This window comes from Polyodon spathula, chromosome 4 (genome assembly GCF_017654505.1).
Source record: "Polyodon spathula isolate WHYD16114869_AA chromosome 4, ASM1765450v1, whole genome shotgun sequence".
In the NCBI taxonomy this organism is placed as follows: Eukaryota; Metazoa; Chordata; class Actinopteri; order Acipenseriformes; family Polyodontidae; genus Polyodon; species Polyodon spathula.
This window is the reverse complement of record NC_054537.1, coordinates 72,153,721-72,172,583: the sequence shown is the minus strand read 5'-3', so window position 1 is coordinate 72,172,583 and position 18,863 is coordinate 72,153,721. Positions and strand designations below refer to the sequence as shown.

The following is an 18,863-nucleotide window of genomic DNA, read 5'->3' as shown; positions in this document are numbered from 1 at the left end:
GCGCCTGCAGCAGACAAAAGAGTGGCTGCGTACATGTCGCGCAGTCTTTTGAGAGTCTGCGCAGGTCCTACGTCAAATGACACTGGTCTGCACGCATACCCTGTCCATGTTCGGCAATCTGCGTGACCGCAGCCGGATCTAACAAGCCAGGTCACGCATCCTCTGGAATCAGAGTCTGCGCATACCCTACAGATTCTAAAAAGTGCTGCGCTGGAGCAGACCCGTCTTCAAAACAATGGAAGAGCGCCACCAGTACAAAAGGGCGTAGAGAACCACATGCAAGAATAGTGATCGTGATAGCGCCACCTAGAATGGGGGTGTGAATAACACAGAAAAAGAGCTTGCATGAATTACAAGTATTGTATTGTGAATTGCAAATGCCGGTACAATTATGCTTTTGCGTTTAAATTTCAAACAAGACTAGTAAAACTATGGACGATATTCCATGCCAAAATTAAAAATAAATACATACAGGAATAAATAAATAAATGTCCACGTATTTATTTACTTCAACATGTATGTATTTATTTCTATAATTATATATGTATGTATTTATTTCTAGATGTATTTATTTATCTCTGTATATATTTATGTATTTATAATTTTGTCATGGAATATCCTCTATATAAAACTGATATACCTAATTGCGTATGCCTCAAAATTATAGAAAATGGCTATTATTCCCCACAAACTTTGCTTTTGTGACCAGGACAGTGATATTTTGAAATATCACTATTTCCAATGGGAAAACGGGCAAATGTGTGTCTTTTCGTTCACATAAAGTCAGAAAAAAAACAACATATGAATCCAAATTAACATGTATTTATACTAAAGTAATACAAAAACGACTACAAAAGATTTAGAAGTGAGTAGTTTTTCGAGATTTACGATTATACTGTATTTACAGTAGGGTAATTGCCAATAAACGCGAGGATGAAAAATTTAGATTACGTACAGGTGCGTAACTTGTAAGCAATTCAGCAATGTAATGAGCTAAACCGTTCAGAGCCTTATAGGTTAACAACAGTATTTTAAAATCAATCCTTCTGTCAACCGGCAACCAGTGCAAAGAAGCAAGAACCGGTGTAATATGAGCATCCAGTTTAGTGCCAGTTAAAATGAAAGCAGCAGAGTTCTGAATATATTGTAGCCTGCTGATAGCAGTCTTGGAGATACCTGCAAACAACACTCTGCAATAATCGAGCCGGGAAGAAACAAAGGCATGAACTATCCTTTATACATCAGGCCCAGACAATTGCTTGGTGATATTGTGGACATATGACTCGAAAGTAAGGCTAGGGTCAAAGACCACACCAAGATCTCGAACTGCAGAGCTAGATTTAACTTCAAGCCCATCCATCACTACTAAGAGTTGCATTACTTCGGTTTTATCACTATTTAATTGTAGGAAGTTTTGCCGCATCCAAGTTTTAATCTCAGACAATTATCAAGAGCTGAAACGGCCACATTTGTATCAGGTGTAGTCTTAAAATACAATTGTGTGTCTCCTGCATAAGAGTTATCTGTCCAAACGGAGGATGCGGAAATGCAGTTTCCCAGCAGTCACTATCCATAAATTTTTTTTAAAAAAAACCCCATAAATGCTGTAATTGTTTATGAGCCATTGTGAAGACTTTTGTCAAATAAGAACTGTTCTTCATGCATGGACAGGAGATTCTGTTTATATATTTCAACGTGAGATGTGAGGAGGACTTGCTTGGATACAATTAGTGATGAACCTAATGATCCTTGCGAACACGGTCAGACGAACCAGTGTAAGAGAGAAAAGAACCCCAACGGGCACAAGCCTGGAGTTAAATGGCCAAGAACTTGTGAGAAAACTGCGTGGGACACAGTAAACACGGATCTCTGTTTTACTTTGGAAAGGTTAAATGGAACAGTTGAAAAGAAGCTGGATAAATTTGGGGACATCATCTACGCATATGGAAGCGAGAGGTTTGGAATTGAAAAAAGGAGGGAAAACGTACAAACTATTCCTGGAAAGTCTCAGATGGCAGCAGGAGATTGAACTCTTTAGTTAGAGAAAGGAGGCAGTTGAAGAAGCAATGGAGAAAAGCAGAACTAAGTCAGGAGGGACTCAATCTGTTACAAAGGGTCATAAAAGATAAGCTTGCAACATTGCACAGAGCTGAGCGCCTATGGAAACGCTACAAAAAGAGAGTGTGCGAGAACTAACTTTTATAAAGATCCATTCAAATTTGTAAAGAAGATATTCACCAGCTGGAAAAATGGCACACTAAAATCATCTAAGTTTGAGCTAGAGAGATATTTGGAGGAAACACATACAGATTTAAAAAGGCAGGAGCCTATGTCAATTCCTTCAGATATTCCACCTATCAGTCCACCCGAATACCAAGTGGAGGACTGTGCACCTAAGTGGAAAAAAGTAGAGCAAGCTGTGAAAAAAGCAAGGGCATCACCATCTCCAGGGCCTAATGGAGTTCCATACAGAGTGTACAAGAGTGCTTCTGGAGTTCTACGAATCCTGTGGAAATTGATGAAAGTGGCATGGGAAAAACAGGTTGTACCAAGAGCATGGCGCCAAGCAGGTGGAGTCTTTATACGAAAAGAAAAGGATTCTATAAGCATCGGTCAGTTTCGTCCTATATCCCTATTAAATGTAGAAGGCAAGATTTTCTTCAGGATTATTGCTCCGAGATTGTCAACCTACCTATTAAAGAACTGCTTCATTGACACTTCAGTACAAAAAGCAGGCATTCTAGGTCTCCCAGAATGCTTAGAACACATCCGCGTAATCTGGCAACAAATTCAATCAGCAAAAAAGGAGAGGAAGGAGCTCCATGTGACATTCCTGGATTTGGCTAATGCATATGGTTCAGTGCCACATGAACGTCTTTGGGCAGCATTTGATTTTTTCATGGTACCGATGACAATAACAAATTTAGTGAAAGCCTACTTTGGAGATTTGTAAGTTATTTTTTCAACTTCAGAATTCAATGCCTAGAAGTTGGAATAATGGCAGGATGTACAATTTCTCCACTGGCTTTTACCATGGCAATGGAAGTAATTATAGGGCTTCAAAATGGGTAGTGGGAGGAGAGCGCTTGGCTTCTGGAATGTGACTACCACCAATTCGAGCATACATGGATGACATGACAACAGTGATTACAACAATAGCCTGCACTAATCGGTTTTTGGGCAAATTAACCAATAACACTGAATGGGCACAAATGCAATTCAAGCCCACAAAATCAAGGATCATCTCTATAATTAAAGGTAAAGTAGTAGATAAAAGTTTCTACATTAATGGTGAGGCAGGTGAGTGTGTTTGTTAAGTGACAGAGAACCACAGTTGAACGTTATTTGATCCTCTGACGTCTCAACATCTGCTGTAGTCTAGGCCCAAGGATACAGTATAGGGCTACTTGTTACAACTTGAGTCGAAATAAAACAGCATTTTAATCAAATAATTGTGTATTTTCTAGAAAATAGTACCGGGATAATACTGAATAATAGACAGAAATCAGGTATGAATCACAAAAAAACATTTTTTTGTGATTCATTTTTTGGTAAAATTTGGAATAAACCGGAAACGCAGAACACTAGTTATCCCTTATGTAAGCATAACATCCACACATTACAATCCACCTCTTTGTTTATATACTTCATTGAGTACCGTTCAATTTTCACAATGGTGAACTGCAGAAAACTGCAATTGTACCTAAACATTTTAATGTCTTAATTGGCTTCCAGAATAACAGTATGTTAGCAAGCATTCAGTCACCTGTAAAGTTTGAAAGAATGGTCAATCACAATGCAAGCATACAAATACTGCAGAAAATGCAGCGACTCCTTTTGCCAGGTGAAACCATGCAGTTAATACAAGAAAGCCAATGTTGCAGATTTCAGATACAGCAAATATTGTTTGTATGAATATTGCCGATAGCGTTTGGAAAAATACGACCTTTTTAACATTAGTTCCAGTAATACATGGAAAGTCCCTAATTAATTCTGAGTTTACTGTTTTTACTTAGAACATTGATGAAATAATTAGCTTGACAGCAAACATTGTGGTAATGCTAATGCAGTTACTGAACATGTTACCAATCACAAGGACTGTGATTTTCCAGTGTTATGTCCATATGGCCAATCTTTGGGGAGAATTAGTCATGTGCTTAGTGATGTCAAGTGTGATGGGAAACATACACATAAGGGTGCAGAGTTAAGGTTGCATGGCTATCTTAACTTGCAATTTCCTAACCTTTTGGACTTTTGCAACCAAACCTTAACGTTACTTTAACGTTTTTGCCATTGAATTTCCATTATTTTGCATAAGGCATCCTGGAAAATCAAACAACCACATATGCCACAATGCAGTGGTTAAAACACAACTTGAGGCACTGAATAGCACAAAAGAAAGATACATGCACCAAGTATGTAAAGTTTTTTTTAGAACCAGATTTATTGAAGCCAGATCAAAGGTGAAAAAGAGGCTGGAGAGGTGGGGACAGCAATGGCTGTCCCTGAGATTGGAGGAGGGGACAAATTTGCACAGTAGTGCTGAGGGCAGTTATTCTTCATGTTGTATGGCTCTGTCCTCTCTCTAGAAAGATCATATAAGAATCCTGCAGGTTTTTAGGCAGTTGAAACAATTGATGCAGTTCTGCAGCCTGAAGTGGGTGTGTATGTATTCAAGTGTACATATACATATATTGCTACAACACTTTCCTAACCTGGAAGTTTTAACGTTACTTTAGTATAAAGCGAGTTTGGGAGAAGTACCATAAGGCATCCTGGCGTGGAAATAGTGCAGATAATGCAGTTTACAACTTGAGACACAAGCAGCAGCAGTGAGAAAGAGACACACATCAAGTAGAATTGCGTTTTTTAAATGCCAGATTTATTGAAGCCAAGTCAAACAGGTAACAGACCAGTGGACCATGATGATGGATCTCTCCTGTGTCATCTGAAAAGAGTTGCACGTTGTCTTACTATGTCTTACCTTGATGATGACAGTCTGCGACTGCTTGTGTGGGGGTGAGAATGGGGAGTTAAAGTTAAAAACCGTAATGCCACATTTCATTGCTTTTGTGCCAATCAGTTCAAGTGGAAGCGACAGCGAGTGGGAGAAGTACAGGCGTGGAAAAGTACAGAGCAGTTTAGAAGCAGTAAGGATAAATTGCATCTCTAATTGCTTTAATCAGAAAACACAGGACATTGGGGAAACACAGCAGCAGCTCAAAGTCAAACAGCTGCGTGTGTTTTTCTGATAACAAACAAGCTGAAACTCGGAGCAGCTGATTCAAATTCAGCGCCGTTCTGAGACACGGGCGAGGGGAGGAGCCAACAGCACAGCAGAACAACGCAGTTAAACGAGGCAGTCTTCCCAGCGACAGCGAGTGGAAGCGACAGCGAGTGGGAGAAGTACAGGCGTGGAAAAGTGCAGAGCAGTTTAGAAGCAGTAAGGAGAAATTGCATCTTTAATTGCTTTAATCAGAAAACACAGGACATTGGGGAAACACAGCAGCAGCTCAAAGTCAAACAGCCGCGTGTGTTTTTCTGATAACAAACAAGCTGAAACTCGGAGCAGCTGATTCAAATTCAGCGCCGTTCTGAGACACGGGCGAGGGGAGGAGCCAACAGCACAGCAGAACAACGCAGTTAAACGAGGCAGTCTTCCCAGCGACAGCGAGTGGGAGAAGTACAGGCGTGGAAAAGTGCAGAGCAGTTTAGAAGCAGTTTGAAAGCAGGTTGACAGCTGCAGAAGAAACTAAACTTCAAAAAAAAAAAAAAAAAAAAAACCCTTCAACATGGTCTTCAAGCCAGTAATCTGTGACACCTGCTTGATGTGGGAAATCCGAGAAAACCCAGCGGAGCTAAACCAAGTGTGCGTAAAGTGCCGCGCGATCCAGGACTTGCATAAACTAGTAAGTATGCTAGAAATGGAGCTGGAAGAAGTGAGACAGCAACAGGATCTTGAGGAACTGGCACACCCACAATTCATGGAAGTCTGCATCACCCCTAACAGACTGAAAGCCACCAGGGAGATAGAAGGTCAGAACAGCTGGGTTCAGGTAGGCAGAAGCAGGGAAAAAAAGAAACTTCGTCAAACACAACCACCAGAAATCAAAACAACCAACAAATTTGAGTCACTTCAGAATTTTGATGAGCAGAACCAACAACAAGAGAATGAAAGGAACAACATCCAGGATCCCATTGACAGTGGTGACCAGACAGCAAAAAGAAGGGAGGTCATGATTGTTGGGGACTCCATATTGAGAAACACAGCAAGTTCAATTCGCAGTTTGGACCCCCTTACTACAACAGTGTGCTGCCTTCCGGGAGCCTCGGTCAAGCACATCACTGAGAACGTGGACAGGCTCCTAGAACGAACAGGAGACGACCCGGTAGTAGTCGTCCACATCGGTACAAACAACATTGGAAGAGACAGACCAAAATCCCTGCAAAACAAATTCAGAGAGCTAGGAAGGAAATTAAAAGAGAAAACCAAAACTGTGGTATTTTCTGGTATACTACCGGCACCTTGCAAAGGACCATATGGACAGCTGGAAATAATTAATCAAAACGCATGGCTGAAGATGTGGTGCACACGGGAAGGCTTCACCTATCTTGATCATTGGACCACATTCTACAACGAGGACTATCTGTATAGACGGGACGGACTGCACTTAAATAACAAGGGAACCAGTCTACTTGGAGAAAAGATCCTCAAGCAGGTTCAGAAGCATTTAAACTAGAAAGGAAGGGGGGAGAAATCAACAAAAAAACAGAAGGGAGACCGCATCAAAACAAGAACAACAACTCAGGTAAGACAACCATTAAATGTATTTATCTAAATGCTAGAAGTATCAGAAACAAAATTCTAGAACTTGAAGCTACTGCACTAACAGGTAACTATGATGTGATAGGTGTTACAGAAACTTGGTTGTCTGAGAGTGATGGGGACGAATATAATATTTGTGGGTATACACTGTATAGGAAAGACAGGCAGGACAGAAGAGGAGGAGGGGTAGCGCTATACATAAGAAACAGTCTTGAAGCCCAGGGGTTAAACCTGGACAAAGAAAATAAAACCGAATCAATATGGGTCAGAATAACGGACAAAAATTCAAAGGGCATAATAATAGGAGCATGCTATAGACCGCCAGATTCAGACGGTGAGCAAAATAATCTGTTATACAATGACATTAGAAATGCGTGTAGCAAAGGAGAAGCCATACTAATGGGGGATTTCAACTTCCCCCAAATAAAATGGGAAAACCCGGTGGGTAGCACGAAGGATGAAATAGAAATGGTGGAAATGACAAATGACTGCTTCCTAACACAATTTGTGAAGGCACCCACTAGAGGGGAGGCATGCCTTGATTTAGTCTTTTCAAATAACGAAGATAGAATAACTAAAACAGAGGTCAGAGAACCACTGGCAAACTCAGACCACAACATGGTCTCATTTGAAGTGTTTTTTAAAACCCCAAAAGTAATGACTAAAGCTAAGGTTTACAATTTTAGAAAAGCAAACTATGAAGGTATGAAACAGAGACTAACAGAAGTAGATTGGAGTAAAATAGAGAAAACACCCACAGAAGAAGGATGGTTGTTTTTCAAAAATGTAGTACTAGAGGCGCAAAACAATTACATCCCTAAAGTAGACAAATCTAAATGTAAAACTAAATTGCCAAAATGGTTTAATAGATCAATTAAAAAAAATATTCAGCGAAAAAAGGCACTTTACAAAAGGACCAAAAAGAAAGTACGCAGAAAGAGTACACAGAACTGCAAACACAAGTCAAAAAGGATGTCAGAAAGGCCAAGAGAGAAATAGAAATGAACATTGCTAAAGGAGCTAAAACCAATTCCAAAATGTTTTTCCAATATTACAACAGCAAGCGAACATTCAAAGAGGAGATTAAATGTTTAAGAGATACAAATGGCAAAATCGTAGATGAAGAAAAAAAAATAGCAAATATATTAAATGATTACTTTTCACAAGTTTTTACAAAGGAAGATACTGACAACATGCCCCACATGTCATCCAGTTCCTATCCAGTTTTAAATAACTTTAGCACAACTGAGGCAGAAGTGTTAAAGGGACTAGGAGCTCTTAAAATAAACAAATCCCCTGGGCCGGATGAGATCCTCCCAGTAGTATTCAAAGAAATGAAAGAAGTAATTTACAGACCGCTAACCAAGATCATGCAGCAGTCTCTTGACACAGGGGTGGTACCGACAGACTGGAAAATTGCAAACGTAATACCGATCCACAAAAAGGGAAACAAAACTGAACCAGGTAACTACAGACCAGTAAGCCTGACTTCTATTATATGCAAACTTATGGAAACTATAATAAGATCCAAAATGGAAAATTACCTATATGGTAACAGGGTACTGGGAGACAGTCAACATGGTTTTAGGAAAGGGAGATCATGTCTAACTAACTTGCTTGATTTTTTTTGAGGATGCAACATCGATAATGGATAATTGCAAAGCATATGACATGGTTTATTTAGATTTCCAGAAAGCTTTTGACAAAGTCCCGCACAAAAGATTAATTCTCAAACTGAACGCAGTTGGGATTCAAGGAAACACATGTACATGGATTAGGGAGTGGTTAACATGTAGAAAACAGAAAGTACTGATTAGAGGAAAAACCTCAGAATGGAGTGTGGTAACCAGTGGTGTACCACAGGGATCAGTATTAGGTCCTCTGCTATTCCTAATCTACATTAATGATTTAGATTCTGGTATAGTAAGCAAACTTGTTAAATTTGTAGACGACACAAAAGTAGGAGGAGTGGCAAACACTGTTATAGCAGCAAAGGTCATTCAAAATGATCTAGACAAGATTCAGAACTGGGCAGACACATGGCAAATGACATTTAATAGAGAAAAGTAGAAGGTACTGCACGCAGGAAATAAAAATGTACATTATAAATATCATATGGGAGATACTGAAAATGGAGAAGGAATCTGTTGACTCAGAAATGTCTTCATCTAGACAATGTGGGGAAGCTATAAAAAAGGCTAACAAGATGCTTGGATACATTGTGAAAAGTGTTGAATTTAAATCAAGGGAAGTAAAGTTAAAACTGTACAATGCACTAGTAAGACCTCATCTTGAATATGTGTGCAATTCTGGTCACCTCGCTATAAAAAAGATATTGCTGGTCTAGAAAGAGTGCAAAGAAGAGCGACCAGAATTATTCCGGCTTAAAAGGCATGTCATATGCAGACAGGCTAAAAGAATTGAATCTGTTTAGTCTTGAATAAAGAAGGCTACGTGCATTCAAAATTCTAAAAGGTATTGACAGTGTTGACCCAAGGGACTTTTTCAGCCTGAAAAAAGAAACAAGGACCAGGGGTCACAAATGGAGATTAGATAAAGGGGCATTCAGAACAGAAAATAAGAGGCACTTTTTTACACAGAGAATTGTGAGGGTCTGGAATCAACTCCCCAGTAATGTTGTTGAAGCTGACACCCTGGGATCCTTCAATAAGCTGTTTGATGAGATTCTGGGATCAATAAGCTACTAACAACCAAACGAGCAAGAGGTCGGCAGGGGAATCCACAGATCACCACGCATCAGCAACCCCTGTGGCCAATTGGGCGCCTGTGGTTCTGCAGTTGAGCCACCAGATCTGAGTTGTCCTCCAGTGCTATAGGTCTGGTGGCCTCACTGTGGATACACAGTGCAAAAAATGACAGATTGGCAGGAGCACATTTTGAAGGATGCGAGCTCCAGCCTCCGTTCCCCGAGTTGGCTGGGGGGCTGCAAGTAGTGAACCAAGGATACAAATAATAAATTGGGGAGAAAACCAGGGAAAAAAAGTTGGAGCCAACTAAATTAAAAAAAAAAAAAAAGTGTCCTGTTTTTTACTCTAGAAATATGGTAACGCTATATATAGAACCCCCATAATCAAAAGGCTTGCCTTCAGGAATTAGGATATTCAAAAGGTCATCATGTGGCTCATTCCAATCAATGCTCTTAAAGCTTGAACAACCGGCAACACAAACCAAGCCATTTATATTTATTATACATTTGTAACAAAAGGCAATTTTACATTATTTTAACCTATTCTCCTAGCTCAAATCATTAGGTCCCAACCATACCTTCAGTGTACAATAATACAATTAGTTCCATGAAAAAAATCCATATCTTTCTGTGAAGACATTGAGAGTTGGAGATAACACAGGAAACAATCAACTATCTAAACTATATACATAGTATTTCATTTTATTTAAAAAAAAAAAAAAGTTTTATGTATTCCTTTTATATATTGCGTATGCATAATTTTGTACATTTTACATAAAAAGTGAATATTTCTGTTATGTATATAAAACATTTAGTTTACTGCATATAAAATATACAAGTTGTCTGTTTTGCTTTATTGAATATGACTGTCAAGAACACAGGAGCCTAAAGTGTTAATGCAAATGTTAAGTGTATAGATTTCTTCCAAATATAATTTTATACAATTTTTCAGGGGTAAAAATACCAAGTACAATAATTTCAAAATCTGGTACCTGGAGTGCACATTCATTTTTGCATCTGGAGTTGAAGATGTTAAAGAATTAAGGATAATGATCAATTGGTTAACTGCTTGTTAAAGTTAACGACACCTCAATAAAAAGGGCTTAGCGGATAGCTTTGTGATAGGAGTATCGATGAGTAAGGAAGTGGAGTGCGTGTGTGCATTGCAGAAGCAGAAGAGAAAGAAATCAAAACCAAAGAGCAAGAAAGAGATCTGTTTGTGCCAGTGCAAATAAGTAGTCACAGTATTTGTGTGGTTCCGGGGTTTGGGTGGAGAAGACGACGGGATGTATGAACTGTTTTGATTTTGATTTGTATTTGTGTAGTTGGGTAAACGTTTTATCCACCCTGACGTTAGACAGGGACCACAAAAAGTATTGTTTAGTTAGTGCTCCAACTGAGAGTTAGGTTGATTTTGTCTGTTTTGTTTTATTAGCGGTTGTTCCCCAACCACACTAAGAAAAATACAACCAACACCAGTTTTAAACTGTGAATCAAGAATCCAGCCTGATCATTTACACTGCCCTCGGCCACACCACATTACAATTAGCAAAAGCGTCCGCGGATCAGCATTTTAAATACAGTACACAAATGTCAATGGTACTCATTGAAGATAATACATCAAAACAAGTCCTCATGGGTAAGCAACTTGTTATATGATCATGATTATGTTTACTCAAGGCTGCAGAATCCTTTGTTCCCAGTGGTTTTGATCACTATATGTGTTTGATTTTTATATCTGTGATTCTTATAAACATAGTGCACTGTAATATTTTTATGTAGTGAGGTAACAAACTGTATTTAGATTTAGATTACATGTGCAAGAGCATATTACCTTAGTGTCATTTTAATTCTGAAAACAATCTCTTAAACTTTTATACATTAAGTGATATTGGTTAAAGTTTCATAATTTTATTTTTCTTCATAATAAGCAATTTTCCAGTTCTTACTTCCATACTGCTGGCCATGTCATTTTTGATTTTTTTTTGTTTTAAGAGTTATACTTAACGTTGTAGATATTTTTCAGTTGCAGTCTGGGATACAATTGTTCCTAAATATTGTCAGGCACCCAAGATCGTGTTCTTTTAAAACTGATAAATTGTTGCTTAACTTTGTTATAATGACTGTAATGGGCCCTGACAGTCATGAATTGAATGGGAACTACTCAACTAGAAATAAAGCTTTAGAGACGAGAAGAGTCTTGAACATATAACACTGCATATTGAAATAAGAAAATCAGAGCAGTCTTAGATTGTAAACATTCTGTATTCTAAAACACTTCTGTACCAATTAAATACAGTATGCTGAAATACAATATAAATTAAAATTCTGTACATAACATAGTAAACACTATGATTTGATTGGGAACTATATACACCACTAATTCAAGACCAGCAGCAGCTTTTAAAACCATAAGGTCCCAAGTTTCTTGAAATGCGAACATGACAGCAGGCCGTTTTATTGTTGTAACCATTCTTCAACCTGTACTTGACGAAACACATAACTTCATAATGAACTGCTGTTTAGTTGCTGCTGTTTTTGCAATACTTAAACCAAGCAGGAGTACAGAAGACCCAGTCATTCAGTACAGAAATTCATGACATGCTTCCAACCAACTGCCTGTGTAGAAACGTTGCAAAACTGCCCCCCCCCCCCACCCACATATACTGCGTTTGTAAACCAATACAAAGACAAACAAAAAAAAGAAACAATGCCTGCTTTTGTTGTAGTAATACTGTTTCAGAATCAAAACTGTCATACAAGCATGTTTGAGAATTAAATACTCATAGCCTCTGCAGCACAACAGCAAGCCCCCAGGAAGACATGCAATCCATGAAGAGAGTCAATGTGCTTATTAACACCGGAGAAATACAAGGCAGCATCTTACCTAGTAACCAAAGTCAATATGGCACTAAGCGTCACAATAAAAAGAAACAAAATGTACACAAACAGTTACAAAAGAAGGGTGTAGGGATATAATATGAAGTTCTTTGGCAATTAACAACATTAAATTATTCAAATCAATATTTCACAATATTTTTGCTTTCCAATAAAATATTACATTTCTTGACTAAAACACATCATCCTTGTTAATAGTGCAAGCAACATGGTACCTTACACTATCTACATCGGTCTTGGATACATTTCATTTTAGTGTACAGTCACTTTATGCTATTTGCATATATCTAATAATAAAAAAATTAAAATTAAAAGGGACAGGAGTCAGAATTTTGATCTAGTCTGTAAGTTTTTCACAAAAGTGTTTTTCAACATATATATATATATATATATATATATATATATACTATATATATATATATATCCCAGGTCAATGGTATCTACACAGCAGGGTGTATATTAAGTGCAAAAGGTGCAGCTCAGCTGACCCAGGATTTTCTGTTGTCCTGTTTCTTGGAAGAGACTGTATCCCCCGCTCGCTGCAGTACCGTTGCTGAGACGGCCCCCTCTGTCTTTGACGATGACCCTGGATTGAGTACTCCACTTTTCCTTTTCTCCCGATTGGCTGGCACTTGTGACCTCGAAGTGCTGCTGCGCTGCGTCACCTTGTTGAGGGCTCTTGAAAGCCGGCTTGGCTTCACGAACACACCGTGACCAGAGGCACAGTGGAAGTATTCTTTTCCTTGAACAGTGCCGTCGTGTTTCCCTGTGAAACAAACTGAATCAATTAAACCAGGTGAATGTCATTTATTGACCAAGAATATAACATTTGATTTATTTGTCCTTTCATATTGTAATCAGTTGAGAACAACATTTTGTATATAACAAACACTCAGATACCGGATATAGAAACTAAAGCGTTGACTTGACCAACCTAAACCACAGCTGTACTTCTTTGAGCATTTTATAGATGATGTTATTTAATGATATATTTTCTTTGTTCATGTGCAGTGGATTATCCCAGCATTGTGCCACTACATGGTAAAGCTGACATTTCAATTCACTTACTACACCCCTGTGGATTCACTGTACATGTGCAAAGCAATTACATCACACCAAGGATCTTTGGAAAAAGGCAACCAAATAACCAATGAAAAACAAACTAGCTAGAAATACCAAGTTAAGATTTAAGCACAGGGAAGTTAAGCTACTTTCCCCACTGGGCTAGACCCCATTGCAACAGGGATATGATGTTTTTATATATATCACAGAATATATATGGCAGATGCTTCCAATGCTCGGTCCATCCCTGGTAGTATAATCACAGTTGTTTTTGCTACGTACCAGCTGGAAGGTCGAGCTCAACTCCAACCCACATTCCTTCCGAGAAATCAACCAAACCCACATAATGAATAGTTCCAGTCTTATTTCCTATACACACATGTTCCCCCACCACCATCCAGGCAGGCAACACCGGTGACTGTCCTACAGATGTACTGTCATCACTGCTTGAGGAATCCAAATGACTTGCAGAAGTATCTATACCTGGACAGGTAATGTTCACACAGGATTCCATCAAAGCACCAGGGATCTGTTGTCCTAACATTTTCAAATGGCTCTCAAATTCACTCGACAACCGATGATCGAGATTATGCTGAGTTTGTGTCTGCTCAGAATGGACGAGATGCGATTCTCTCCAGTTTCGCATTTGGTTGGAGTTTTGCTCAACCAGAGTGCTGTTCTTGGGTGAAACATTGCTGTAACTTAATACATGTCTGTTTACATTCTCAGTTTCTTCAACCTGAAACTGACTCTCAAACAATCCCAGATCCTTCCCATCTTCTGCACCTTTAAAGTCTGTAAACTCTTGACTTATGTTTGTAACATTTTCTTGAGAAAAATAGTCCTCTATCTTATCTGAAGCTTGTTCTTTTGAAACTGTTATTTCATCTTTACAATTTGGTGTTCTTGGTGAGGAACACAATATAGTTCTGGAAGGATTTTCTGGCTGGATTTGAGTGCGTGTGGAGGACTCTTTCTCTAAGGCACTTTTGTTTACTGGTGAGTTTTTACCTATGTACTTCGCTGGCTGTCCCACTTGTTCCAAAGGTTCCTGATAGGACAGTTTTCTCTCTAGTGGTGTTGACCTAGAGAGGGCGTGGTGCTCCACTTCTCTTGCCTGATTGGCCAGTTGGTCATTGCTGTCACTCCCAGTAAACATCACGTCAGAAAGAGTTGCGTTTGAGGCACTATGGGAGAAGTAGCCACTGGTCATGCTGCTAGCCGTGGGGCTGCGGGAGACTTCCTTCTCCAAGAGACGCGAGCTCATGAAATCCAGCTTGATGTCCCTGTTGTCCAAGCTAGCGTTGTAAACTTCAAAGTCGGCAAAATCTTCGGGGATGTAAGGCTGGAAACTATGAAAATCCTGGGAGCTCATACTTTGTTTGCTCAGAACATCTACATCATTATCGTCATCCTCAGAATCCTAAGAGATCAAAATAGGAGAAAATGTTTGGTTTGTTAAGCAGACAAATGTCAATAGATGGCTTAGAAGCCATAATTAAAATTAAAAAAAAAATATGGGAGGTCTAATATACACTGCAAACAGTAGATTATAAGCTTTTGAAAATTATTCCATAAACAATGGACAACAAGAGTTAACTGTTTGTATTACAGTTTAGATCAGTAAATGTTTTTAGATCAAGTTGGTCAGGAGAAAATTTGAAATGGTATGTAAATAAGAAAGAATGCAACATATCAATATACAATTTGGAATAGTAAACTTGCTACAGGTAAAATGGGTTCAAAATACATTTGTGCCTTTCACAAAAACTAATGGTGATCCAGTATTAAAGTGTACCTAAAGGTTTGTTTCATGATTTAGTGCTGTAAGGTTTTTGGCAGCAGGCATAATTGTATTTATTATTTATTGTTTTAAATGTTGGATTATGATACATTGATTAGCTCCAATTTGATTTATAGATTTATATTCTCAGCAAGACGAAGACAGTTTTTTTTTCACAGATTGCCAATAACATTTTTTTTAAAAGGCAATCAAGCTTCTATTAAATCACTAATTAAAAAAAAAAAAAAAAAACTGATTAAACAAAAAATAATTGCATTTTTTTAAGATTAACAATATCAGAACAATCAATACTATTTCTGAAATTTGCAGGTTATTCAATGACCAATATTTAATTTTTTTTTTTTTTTTTTTTTAAAGATTAAACAAAGATTATTGGAAATATTACAAGTATATACCTCAAATACCTTTGTATACTCTACTGGGATGTTACATTTTCAACAGACCCTATAAATGAATATATAGAAAATATATATTTTACAAATTATAACAATTTATGAAATATTCTTGGGGCAGATTACAAGGGCTTCCATGAACCACAAACATATGTCTGAATTAGGGATGCAGCGGTTATGCTTCTTCCAGACCGAAACCAATATTTGCATAAAATTATAAACCGAACGATATTGACATATGATAAAACTGAACCGAAACACTCGGCACTAAGCCAGTGGCACTTTCAGAAGCTCATCACACCACTTTGCTGCATGTACAGTTTATATTAACATCCCTTAATACTTTTACTATGGTAGCATAATGAAAAGTTATGACAAGACTTACCTGACTGCCCTCAGTAGGAATAACCGCAGCTTCATACTTAGGCTGGGTGTTAACATGTCGGTTTTCTTTCCCTGTTTTTAATTGACTTTTTAATGAAAGCTGCTGGTAACCCTAATACTGCAGATACTTAAAGCCATACACAAACTCTCAGCCTAAACCCTTAAAACTGCATCATAAAAAGTGAAAAGCTGATACTAGAAGTTTTTGTTTAAAAAAAACAAGTTTGACGCATCTGTTAAATCACTCTGCATACACCGATAAAAAAATAAATGATGTTAGACTGACTAACACAACCAAATACAAAATTATTGAAAGAAAATAAAATGTTAGTTGAGGTCCTGAACCATTATGAAACTAGAATAAGCAGTAAACTGGGCAAAGAGTCATATGTATTATGGTAAAGATTTATAATAAACCAGCATACTAAATGAGAACTTTGCATGTGGTTTTGTATTTTTTTTGGGGGGGTGGGGGTTCTGCGGACTTGGGTTCTACTTTTAGCTTTTTGCTGACATAAATCAACATGTTGATTAAGTAGTCGTTATTTCAATTTGCAATTTCAACAACGTACAACCGACTATGACAGTGGGGGGGGGGGGGGGGGGGGTACCAGGAAAATAATAATACATTGTATAATACATTGGTATGATTGTGCATTGTATAATACATTGGTATACATTATTTCATTTAGTGGCCACAAACAGCCAATAAACATAACTGACTAGCATCTTGTCTGAATACTTACCTTGACAAAAAATATTATTTTGTATTGCCTTGTAATTATATGGGTGGCCAAATGGGATTCTTAATTAAAAACTATTTTACTGCTGACATGAAGTGAAGAAACTGAATCCTATTGTGCTCTTAACAGGTTTTATTTATTTGTTATTTTAATTAAGAATTTCAACAAGCAATTGTAATTAGCTATACATTGAAGAGTAGGAGTAGAAAATCAAATTGCTTGCCATGCCTAACTGGAATCTACAACATATTTATATGTGATACTGTTCTCTCTATATTTTTTTGTTCAACAGTTATGTTCAATCTTTAGGGGGTCAGGGAGCAGGTCAGTCTTCATGCCTACCTTATCAAGTAAGATTGTAGATGACCAAGACTTTCAGAGGGCACTGTAACATCAATCTCCAAGAATAGTCTATTGTTTATGTTTGGAATTAGTTTGTTCATACAGATGGTGTCCACATTATGCAGCAACTCTTATTGGTGTAAACTACAGGGCCTTTATGGTGGTAGGTGTTCAGTGAACAGTGGGTCAAAGTGGCCAACTAACCTGTAAATTACCCTGCATGATTATATTAATTTACCCTGTATGATTACTTTAAAACATTTTAGACACGTTTCTGCATTATCCCTCGTGAAAGGGCTGGGGATACCCACCACCAGGTATGACAGAAACTGATGGAGCACTTACAGTCTTATCTCCGTGTGTGTTACTGTTTTCTACTGGAATGCTGCTGGCATTACTTCCTGAGGGCACAACCCTGTCAGCATTGTGTGCCAGCCTAGTACTATCCTGAGGTGGAGGCATGCTCTGCAATGGTTAAGACACACAACAGCACAACATCAAACTAATGGGGCAAATGGCAGGTTAATTCAAAACAGTCAAACGTGCATTAAGAGGTGAATGGCAAACACAAATGAGCAGTTCAAAGAAAGCAGTGCTGAGACGAACAGTTCTTGTTCCTGTTTTGAATATTCTTTCAATATTAAAATATTCTTTCATTTTTAATTAGCTGACAAACATGAATGTAGATGTAGAGCTCCATCAAAAGCATTTCTTGGGAGTAAAATACACCCTGTACCCAAATTAATTACCATAGTCACTCTCCTGTGTGGTAGAATGGCTTGGATTTATGTCAGCCTTCCGTGAATTACAAAGGAGGAGGCATGCATTTGGTGATATCTTTTTGGTATACTAAAGCACATAAATGTTTCATACACTTAAAAGGGTCATTCTTGTTTTCAAATGTGTTTTTGATTATTCAAATATTTGTCTCAACACTGAAAACTATACAAGGGTAGACACTCGTGCACAAAGTTCATGCGGTTTCAAGTCATCGGGTAGGCCTTCATCAGCAACAACAAGCTTTCAAAAAAGACTATTTGTAAATGCAACTTTAGCAAAAGCAGCTTTATATTTCATATAAGAGATTATTTTGAGCTTTGAGATTATTTGTGGTAATGGTTTGGCGGCAACAAATTCAAGAAATACGTTAACTAGCAAAAACACAATGGTTATAATTATGCATCTATTTATATTGGGCAGAACCTGCCTCATTTTTGTATTATTTTTTTTGCTTGTGTCAGCGACGGATGGGACTTTACTACACAGAGGATGCATTTGAGGTCAAACCTTTATCGTTATTCTTCTTACCGAGTTCTAAAAGTGAGAGGGGATTTGTCTGTGCCTAGCCATAATGACAAATTCGTAACCTAGTAACAATAGGGCCCAGGCTTTCTGTAACGTATCACAGATTAAAACATGTTTATCGTTACTGCATATTTATGAAGCATCTCTGTTTCAGAAAGTCACACTAAAAAATATGTTCGTTTGCTGTAGCCTGTCCTACCCCTAAACATTTTTTTTTTTTTTTTTTTTAATGTTATACATTTATTTCCCTATCATAGTACAACAACCTGTATACATAGCTTTTAATTGCATAGAAAGAAAATCTTCATAACAGAAAACTATTTAATTTGTACATGGTTAAGCAGAAATATTATAAACAATCACCTGCCTACACTTGCCTGGTAACAAACCTACCACTTAA

The 18,863-nt window shown here is 37.9% G+C and overlaps 1 protein-coding gene across 10 annotated transcripts in view; it reads right to left on the bottom strand.

The window, feature by feature from the left end:
* Nucleotides 1-12,855: 12,855 nt before the first annotated feature.
* Nucleotides 12,856-18,863, bottom strand: part of LOC121314818 (kinesin-like protein KIF13A) — a 112,405-nt gene continuing 106,397 nt past the window's right edge. For 4 of the 10 annotated variants that reach the window (XM_041248509.1, XM_041248513.1, XM_041248510.1 and 1 more), the window contains 3 exons: nucleotides 17,504-17,623; nucleotides 13,776-14,916; nucleotides 12,856-13,209 (listed from right to left, as the gene is read on the bottom strand). In XM_041248509.1, the coding sequence (XP_041104443.1) occupies nucleotides 12,911-13,209; nucleotides 13,776-14,916; nucleotides 17,504-17,623 (1,560 nt within the window). In that variant the 3' untranslated portion in view covers nucleotides 12,856-12,910. Of the gene's footprint in view, nucleotides 13,210-13,775; nucleotides 14,917-15,692; nucleotides 15,742-17,503; nucleotides 17,624-18,863 lie in introns of those variants that run through there. The other 6 variants (XM_041248512.1, XM_041248516.1, XM_041248517.1 and 3 more) reach the window with 6 other exon arrangements.